The 10,227-nt window shown below is 36.6% G+C and overlaps 1 protein-coding gene across 2 annotated transcripts; it reads right to left on the bottom strand.

Annotated features, from left to right (window-relative positions):
• Window positions 1–7,708: 7,708 nt before the first annotated feature.
• On the bottom strand, window positions 7,709–9,497 carry TCEAL7 (transcription elongation factor A like 7). Of its 2 annotated transcripts, none has more exons than XM_081043182.1 (3): window positions 9,405–9,497; window positions 8,715–8,783; window positions 7,709–8,377 (listed from the first exon to the last, which is right to left on the bottom strand). In XM_081043182.1, the coding sequence occupies exon 3, from the start codon at window positions 8,367–8,369 to the stop codon at window positions 8,067–8,069; it is 303 nt and encodes a 100-aa protein (XP_080899308.1). In that variant the 5' UTR covers window positions 8,370–8,377; window positions 8,715–8,783; window positions 9,405–9,497; the 3' UTR covers window positions 7,709–8,066. The 2 variants fall into 2 exon arrangements, with proteins under 2 accessions (XP_080899308.1, XP_080899309.1); XM_081043183.1 differs by having other exon boundaries at window positions 7,709–8,380.
• Window positions 9,498–10,227: the final 730 nt, after the last annotated feature.

A 10,227-nucleotide genomic window follows, 5' to 3' on the forward strand; every position in this document is an offset into this window, starting at 1 on the left:
TTCTCCCTAATAAGGTAAGTGCCCATCTGATACCCTACAAAATCTTTGCAACATCGATTATATTCCCCAAACTGTCTTTTATATCCCCACGACAATATTGTGATTACCAATTTGTGCTTTTATTTTTTTAAATTAAAGTTTGTTGGAGTGACAGTTGTTGGTAAAGTTACATAGATGTCAAGTGTACAATTCTGTAATACATCATCTATATATCATGTTGTGTGTTCACTATCCAGGGTCAGTTCTCCTTCCATCAGCATATATTTGATCCCTTTTACTCTCATATACTACCCCTTTCACTAATCATCTATTTCTTTATCTATTCATCTATCGATGGGCATTTCAGTTGTTTCCATATCTTGGCTATTGTGAATAGTACTGCAATAAACATAGGGGTGCATATATTTTTTTGAATTAGTGTTTTGGGTTTCTTTGGATAGACACCCAAGTGTGGAATTGCTGGGTCATAAGGTAGTTCCATTTTCAATTTTTTGAGGTACTTCCATACTTTTTTCCATAGTGGCTGCACCAATCTGCAATTCCACCTACTACAAGTCTACAGTAATCAAAACAGCATGATATTAGCATAAAAACAGATCAATGGAACAGAATAGAGAGCCCGGAAATAAATCCATGCATATATGGTCTCTTAATCTATGACACTGGAAGCAAGAATTTACACTGGGGTAAAGACAGTCTATTTAATAAGTGGTGCTGGGAAAACTGGACAGATACATGCAAAAAAATTGACACTGGACTGCCTTCTTATGCCATGCCCAAGAATAAATTCAAAATGGATTAAAGACTTAAATGTGAGACCAGAAACCATAAAACTCCTAGAAGAAAATATAGGAAGTAAATTCACAGACATTACCCTTAGTAGTATTTTTACTGATGTATCTCCTCTGGCAAGGGCAGCAAAAGAAAAAATAAACATGTGGGACTACATCAAACTAAAAAGTTTTTTCACAGCAAAGGAAACCATCAATAAAACAAAAAGGCATCCTACCAAGTGCTGTATCTTTTTACATCCCCACCAGCAATCTACAGGGTTAAAATTTCCCAAGTCCTCACCAAGGTGTTGTTTTCAGTTTTATGGATTAGAGGCATCCTAGTGGATGTGAAGTGGTAGGTATCTCATTGCGGTTTTGATTTGCATTTCCTTAATGACTGATGATGTTGAACATATTTTTATATTACTTTTGGTCAAATATATATTTGGAGAAAAGTCTACTAACGTTCTTTGCCAATTTTTTAATTGGGTTGTTTGTCTTTTTGTTGTAGAGTTGTAGGAGTACTTTATATATTCTGAATAGTAGACCCTAATCAGATATATTATTTATAAATATTTCTCCCATTCTGTAGGTTGTCTTTTCACTTTCTTGATAGTGTTCTTTGATGCACAAAAGTTTTTAATTTTGATGAACTCCAATTTATCTGTGTTTTATGTTATTTTTGCTCATGCTTTTGGTGTTATTTTAAAGAATCCATTGCTTAATACAAGGTCATGAAGATTTACTCCTATGTTTCATTCCAAAAATTTTATGGTTTTAGTTCCTATGTTTAGGTCTTTAACTCCTTTTGAGTTTATTTTTTAGTGTAATGTGGGATAGAGGTCTAACCTCATACTCGCACATGTGGATATCCAGTTTTTCAATCTCATTTGTTGAAGAGCTTATTCTTTCTCTCATTGAATAGACTCATTACCCTTGTCAAAAATCAATTGACCATAGATGTATGAGTTTATTTCTGGACTCTCAGTTCTATTCCATTTATTTATATGTTCACCTTTATGACAATACCACACTGCTTTGATTACTATACATTTGTAGGGTTTTGATATAAGGAAGTGTGAGTCTTCCTACTTTTTTCCCAAGGTTTTTTTTTTGTGTGTGTGTATTTGAGATTTTTTGCTATTCCATTTGAATTTTACTATTAAGTTTTCCATTTTGGGAAAATAGACTGTTCTTATTTTGATAGGAATTGCAATGAATCTGTAGATTGCCCTGGGAATTATTCTCATAACAATATTCTGTCTTCAAATCCATGACCACAGGTATATTTCCATTTATTTTGGTCTTATTTAATTACTTTCAGCAGTTTTGTGATTTTCTGTGTAGAAGTCCTCAGTTGTCTTGTTTAAATTTATTCCTAAGTATTCTACTATTTTTTATGTTTTTGTACATAGAATTGTTTTCTTAATTTTATTTTTGGATTGCTCATTGCTAGTGTATAGAAATACAACTGATTTTGGACGGCTGATCTTTTATCCTGCAATTTTGCCCAATTCATTTACTAGCTCTAGTCACCTTCTTGCATATTCTTTGGAATTTTCTATATATTTGATCATGCCACCTGCAAATAAAGATAATTTGCTTCTTCCTTTCCAATTTGGACTTGATTAATTTTTTTTTCTTGCTTAATTTCTGTGGCCTGAAATTCCAGTACAATATTGATGAAAGAAGGCAACCTTGTCTTGATTCCGATCTTACATGGAAAACTTTCAATCTTTCATTATTGAGTATTATTTAGTATTGAGTTTTTCATAAATGCCTTTTATCATGTTGAGACTATCCTCTTATATTCCTAATTTTTTGAGTGTTTCTATCATAAAAGGGTGTTGGAGATTGTCAAATGCTTCTTCTGCAACAATTGAGATGATAATGTATTTTTTCTTTTCATATATTAATGTAATGTATGTTACATTAATTGATTTTCATATGTTAAACCACCCTTTCATTTTGTGGGTAAACTCCAATTAATCATGACATAAAATCCCTTTAATGGTCTGCTAACTTAGTTTGGTAGTATTTTGTTGAGGATTTTTACATCAATATTCATCAGGATTTTGGAGGTGATGAATATGTTTATGGCATACATTGGGGTAAATAAACAAGCCAGTAAAAATATGTACGTGCCGTATGACCCAGCACTTCCATTACTTTCTATTACCATAGAGATATTTGTACACATGTGCTCTGGAAAGCATAGATGAATGTTATTGTGGCATTGTTTGTAAGAGCCAAAATATTGGAAATAGCCTAAATCAAGAAAAGGGAAAGTTTAAACAAACTGTGGTCTTTCTACACCAAGAAAACTATACTATTGTTAAAAAGAATGAGATTTTTATATTGAAACATCTCCAGGAATATGAAGAAAAAAACAATAGGACAGTAGATGTTATATTATAATATTTAGTTAAACTACAAAACAGAAATACAAATTTCTTAGATGGTGTGGGGACAGAGCCCTAGAGGGCAGTTTCCAGGCTCTCGGCCTTACATGGAAAGGTGCTGGCTCAGGCAGTAAATGGCTATCAACTGTGATTGGATGGCCATCAGCTGTGGCTAGTTGGCTGTCAGCTATAACCAGTAAGCCATTGGCCACTAATATAACTGCTGTGGCTACGCTAGCAGAAAATGGGTGCTAGCAAGATAGTGGTATGACTCCCTTACCTATGGCTCCGTGGGTGTTCCTTTTTGGCCTCACCATGTCCTGCATTCTTATGTGGGGAGCGGGAGAAGAGACCCCGTATGACACGCTGTATGACAGATGGATATACATCAAACTGGTAAGAATTTAATTGTGGGGAAGAGATTGAAATTGGAGGTGTGGTTAAAGCAGTATATTAAGATGAACTAGTCTATATCAGTGGCTTTAAAACAATTTATTAGTCCTTCAAGTCATAGTTCAAAGAGAGTTATTGGCTCTCTTGCATGGCTCCACTCCATTGATTATTTGAGTTTCTAGCCTACATTCATTTCACAGTCATGTGTTCAAGATGGCACATATAGTTTCCGAGTTAACTGAAAGGAGAGTGGAGAGATCACCCAGCGTTGTTTATAGGCCTTAGAAGTATCTTATATTACATTTGATGGCCCCAACATATGAGCAAGGGAAGCTGGGAAATATAAGAGAACACAAGTAAAAGCACCAGTAATTTAATATTGCAGGCAGCATTGCTTTTAAGTGGGCAAAACATAGAAATAATTTGAATGTTAATTAACAAGGGAATGATTTTAATAATGTAAGTTACATTCAAACTATAGAAAGTAAATTCATTTGTATTTGTATTTACTGACCTCTGAAAGTCTTATAAGACTTCCAAGCTGAAATAAAGACACACATAAGTAACTCAAAATCGCATGAAGAAATATACAGCAACAGTAATGATAGCCACACAGGTAAATATAAAAGCAAGTTGTTTTGCATATTTGGTTTGTAACTCCTGTTTTTTCCTATATGACCTTAAAACCAAATGCATAAAACAATAATTGTAAAGCTGTGTTAATATTCACAATTACCATAGACCCTGTTTCAGCTGAGCTATGTAGGAGTCTCCTCATAATCAGAGCCTAATGGTTTATAATTCATAAATAAGAGCACCTGAAAGTCATAATGTAATATTATAATGTTTAGTTAAAATGCAAAACAGAAACATATAAATTTCTAGATGGATATCCATCAAACTGATAAGTGCTTAATTATGGGGAGGAGATTGAAATTGGAGGTGTGGTTAAAGCAGTATATTAAGATGAGCTGAGTAATTCATTTTCTGTGACAATGTTATTTGTGACAATAGCAACATGAAGACATATAATGTCTTTATTTAATATTCCTGGAGATGCTTCAATATAATAATCTCGTTCTTTTTAACTACTGTGTAGTTTTTTTGGTATAGATAGACCACAGTTTATTTAATCTTTCCCTTTTGATGACTTGAGCTATTTTCAATGTTTTGGCTTACAAACAATGTCAAAATAGACATCCATTTTTGCTTTCCTGTGTACATGTATCTCTATGGTAATACAAAACAGTGTAAGTGCTGGGTCACATGGATGTACATATTTTTACTTATTTGTTTATATTTTTGTTTTTCATTTATAAAAGCTATTGGAGTATTAGAGATATTTTTACATTATTTGTCATAGTACTGCAAATGTTTTTTCCCAGGCTATTTCTTGTCTTTGGACCTTTTATATGTTTTCCTTTATAATTTCTGGGTTTTCTTTCATGCTTACGAAGATAATCACATCACAAGATTATACATTTTTTTGTACTTAATTTTTATTGCAATATTTTATTCTTGTATTTCACATTGCATCTTTAATCCATGTGGGATGTATTTTTGTGTATGTGATATGTAGGACTCTGTGTTTATTTTCTTTGGATTGGATAGTCCACGTACTTGATTCTTAGGTTAAAAATATCATTACAAATATGTTAAATCCTTAAATAAAAATACTCATTGCTAAAGATTTGCTCACCACTATGATTATTTCCTCAGGATAAATTCCAAGCAGTAGAATTGTTGGGTCATAGAGTATCCAAGATATACAACTTTTGGTATTTATTGTGACTAGAAGCAAAAAAAACGGATGTAACAATTTACTCTCTCTTTGAGTAGAAGAATGCCTATATGCTCAATAAAACTGAGTATTGTAAGTAAACATTTGCCTGTTTGATAAGTGGATAACAACTTGTTTTTATTTTTTTTTCTTTTTCGCCTCATATTAAGGCTGAATAATGTTTATTCTCTACAGATTTACTTAGTGAATACCCTCAATTTTCAGGCTATGATAACCACCATTTTAACTTTCAGGCTCTTAATTATGAATTATAAACCATTAGACTCTTTGATTACAAGGAGACTCCTTATATACTGCTCAGCTGAAACGGGGTCTATGGTTAGGGTTTATGAAGCAGTAATGAAGACCATGATTTCATGAGAACCCAAAAAAAGAGATTCCAATGCCAAAGACACAAAGATTCTGACTCAGTGTGTTTGTAAGCGTATGTGTATGTACAGGGAACTATGTGTTAGAATTTTACATTTTTAATAAGCACTCCAGATGATTATAATGTAAAGAGCTCTCATTTTGAGAGACATCTGTTATACAATGTTACAGTAATTTGATAAACTGTACTTGGGGAATAATCCCTTTCCTGTTGGGTTCCTTTTGAAAATGTAAGTTACAGTTTCTAGAGAAATAGATTCTTTTACACAATCAGAAATAGAACACTAAATTTCTATTAGTGTTCAAGAACACTAGAATTCTAATTAACGTTTATGAAGTACCCACTATATGTAAATCACAGCACTGATCAATAAAAGTATAATGAAATATATGACATAGTCTTCACTTTGAGATACAAAGTGCAAAAAGTACAGTTAGGAAAAAACACTGAAGTGTATATCTATCTATCTATCCATACATATACTTTGTAAGACTAAAAAAATATATATCACATATATACACTAAATATATAATACATACAGAGGGTGCCAAAAAGTGTATATACATTTTAAGAAAGAAAAAAACTATTAAAATTGTAATATTCAATATATAGCAATAACAAAAGGTGAACACAAGTCACATTTGACTTCTGTAATTACAAGAGGTGGTCAAAGTGGTTACCGTCAGTGCCCAGATACTTCTGATTATGGTGAACTACTGCTTGAGCAATGTTGACCAGTGTCCACTTGTATACATGTTTTTGTGTATATGTGTATATATGTGTATATATGCACTAAAAGTATATATATATTTCCATATATAATATGAAATCTATCTATCTATCTATCTATCTATCTATCTATCTAATCAGTCTTACAAAGAATTTTTACATATGCTTCAACAAGGGAAGAAATGGAGAGAAAGAGATTGTTCCTTTGGATCTATTTCTTGAATCACTTTATGTAATTTATACATGACCCTGAGAATCTACTGAACCCTTAAGGCAGGCCCACCAGGAGCCTTCAGGGAGAAATCATGTCACAAGAGAAGCAAGACACAACCTTAGTCCTTAGATTTAGGGCAGCAGCTCTCACTAAAGCATTATACCTTTCACTCAAACTTCTATCGCAGTCCAGCTCCCAAAACGGACTCATCGTATCTGAGTCCTATGGAGAGGAGGGGTCCTGGGATTAAAAACAGAAGGGGCTGTTTTGCTAAGAACTCTGCAAGACATCACGGCCCAAGCAATTCTGGAACAGTCCCTACCTGTGTTAAGTGTCACTATAAAGCAGAGAGAAGCTTCGGAAAACAGAGTGGGGGTTCAACCCATTGGAGACTCCAGGTAACTCCATGGGGTTTTGGCACTTGAGGATTCCAGTGCCCCAAAAGCTGTGGGGCTAGCAGAGAGCAAAAGACCCGGCGGAAGAGGCAGCAGTGCCTAGAGGCATGATAGGACCCAAGGGAGGAGACTGAGGTGGAGCTCACCAGCAGAGGACTGGCATGGAATCCCCCACCTCCCTGCCTGTTGAACTTGTTCCTGAGCACAGGTTGAGTCATGTCAGGGCCCTCCCTCAAATAACTGATGTTCCGTAGCGGGTTGGGATTCTGTATGCACAGGTGGGGACAAGAGCCCACCAAGCACAGGTCAGTCACCTTTTTTCCTCACAGCAGCCCAGTGATTCAAATGTTTTCCCCATAAAAAGATCAAGTCTTAAGCAAGTACATCTGTAATCATTGCCAGTTTTATTCCTCTGGCTAAGAGATCTAGAGGTTGTTTAAAGCTTACATTTCTTTTTTATAGCTCTAAGAGTTTATTAAGTGTTTCACTGTCCTTCAAAGGTGACTGACAAGTTCTTTTATTATGTCTGTTTATTTTAGTCTTTTGTGTGACACAAGTAATAAACACACACACACATATTCATTTTCTTTGGAAAATGAGAAGATGCCGATAAGCAAAAAAAGAAACAAAGTACAGATCCCAGAGAGTCACTGTTCACTTTTTGGTGAATAATAATTCAAACTTTTTTTTTGGCATTATATCACATGTAAATGTACATTATATATGTATCTATAATGTTTTGCAATGTGTTTTCACTTTACAATATACAATGAGCATCTTCCCATGCAAATGAATAAAACATCCTGTTAAACGAATGAGATTGGGTCAAAAGACGAGATGTTGGTACCAAGAGTCATGTGTAAATTAAAGGAACATTGCAGGATTGGAGTAAAATGTTAGCAAATATTTAGCAAGAAAATGCAGACAAAAAGAACCCGCTGGTGGCTATGTTAATAACAGAAAATAGCTGAATTCAGAGGAGTGATGCATTAAATGGGATAAGGACGGTCCCGGGAATGCCTGTTGTTAGAATGCAGAGCCCTAAACTTCTTTCTCAGACCCCTTATCTCTTCCAAACACCTTTCCATCTCATCGCCCTCTGTTGTCATTTCTTCATTATTAAAATGCCTGTAATCTATGTCCTCTTTAAATTCCTCAAGAGACTGAAGCAGCCTTTGTCTAAAATTCCCTTCTGTTTGCTGGCGTTCAAATTCTCCATAGGGGCGTTCTTCCTCTCTCTTCCGCACGCTGCACTTGGGCTTTTCTTCGTTTTCTTTGCAGGGCTTTTGCATGATGTTTCCTGCTTAAGGCCAGGGAGAAAATGTAGAATAAGATTGCTTCATTTCTTTTGATTCAGGATTGTCAGTTTCTCTTTGAAACAAGCTGCTAGCTTAATCGCCATCTCTGCCACACAGGTCCAGCCCTCAGAAGTTTGAGATGCCGCCCCTTCCTACTACCCCACCTCCGTCTCCTTTCTCTTCCCTCAACAACCCACCATTTCTCCTACAGACAAGGCTAATGGCCTCTCTGATGGGCAGGAGGAGGGCAGCAGAGTTGTGAGGCTGCACATTTTACCCAGCTCTCTCATTTCCCAACTCCCACCTGAGACCCTGTTTAAGTGCTTCGCTCACACTGACCTGTGATAATTTGGGATAGTTTCCTCCTCTTTTTCTTGCCCCGAGATGTCTGAACACAGACCCTCGGACCTGCAGACAGAAAGGAAAGGCGAGGGGAGGAGAGAGTTCTCTGGGGATCCACCAGCCTCAGACATAAGATGCACATTATCTTGAATCTGGGATCCTCATAACCATCGTCTCCTAAAATTTCCTATCTCCTAGTTACCTTCCTGTTCATATCCCTTCCTCCTGGATCTCGGTCTCCACCCCACCTCCCACCCCTCACCCTCAGGCCTAGTGCTTGCAAGGCCCACAGTTTCCTCTCTCCCCACCCGCTGCATCTCTGTCAGGCCAGCATTGAATAAGACAAATTATTTTCAATTTATCTCTAAATTTCTCTGTTTGCACCCCAGGATTCCAGCCGTTCCCACACACCAGCCCACACCTCATTTCCTCCAACGGAACTGGAGAGAGAAGGATAAGTAAGGATAAAGGGAAAGCTTGCAAATCTGAGAGAAACTGATTATTTCTAAACTATCATTGAATCTCTGGGTGTCTTTCACAGACTTCCACCTACTCCCGCCTGCCGCCTCCACCCCCGCCCCCTTTAAAAAAATACAATTATCTCTGATAAATCTGCAGGGATTTGGGGAAAGCCACAGGATCCAACCATTACCACCCCAGGGGCCCCAGCTGGTCCCTCACACCAACCTGCTGGGATTTAAGGAATTTATGTCCTCCTTCTCCTGGCTACAAGCACGATTGCCTTCAGGGCAGTAAGGAGCTGGTACCCAGTGGAGAAAGAAGCCCGGGAATATAAGGACTTCACGTCATCTCTTGGTCACGTGAGGATTATGTCATTCTCCAACTCTGGTCCCCACTTTCCCCTCCCACCAGCTGTGCTGCTGAAGTGGAAAGGGTTACTAACCTCACACCCTCCACCACACCAGGCCCTGTCACTCATTTTTGTCATTGCTAATTCCAGAGGTCAAAAGTGGCCCCTTCTCCCTGTCAATAAAATTTGCCTTTGTCTAATAACCAGAGAAGGGCTGCATCTTCCCATCGACGTGTTAACCATTGTTACTTTTTTACTGGCTGTATTCGCAGAGAGGATTACTCATCCTCTTCTAAGCCACAAGAACAAAAAGGTAGCAGTCTTCCCTCGCCCCACCCTCCCACCCCAACCCTAGTCACTAATAGCCACCATTTCCTTTGCAATTCAATTCTTAAAACCAAATTGGGAAGGGGATTGGTAAATTAAACAGGGTAATAATTGGGATTTTGTATTTTAATTTTGTTCTGATAATTTCCCATCCTTTTCCATTTTCCATAAACTTATTATATTCTTTTAATAATCATAAATACAATAACAATATGTACATTTGGGGAAAAAAGATTCAAAATAGAAAGATAAAAGGCCCAGCCACCTGTTTCTGCTGCTGAGTCATAAGATAAATATAGAGCCTCCAGACAGACACTTTTTTTTGAAATTTAAAATGTACAGGGCAGCTGGACAGACTACCCTTTTGAGACC

Source organism: Rhinolophus hipposideros, assembly GCF_964194185.1.
Source record: "Rhinolophus hipposideros genome assembly, chromosome: X".
Classification (NCBI taxonomy): domain Eukaryota; kingdom Metazoa; phylum Chordata; class Mammalia; order Chiroptera; family Rhinolophidae; genus Rhinolophus; species Rhinolophus hipposideros.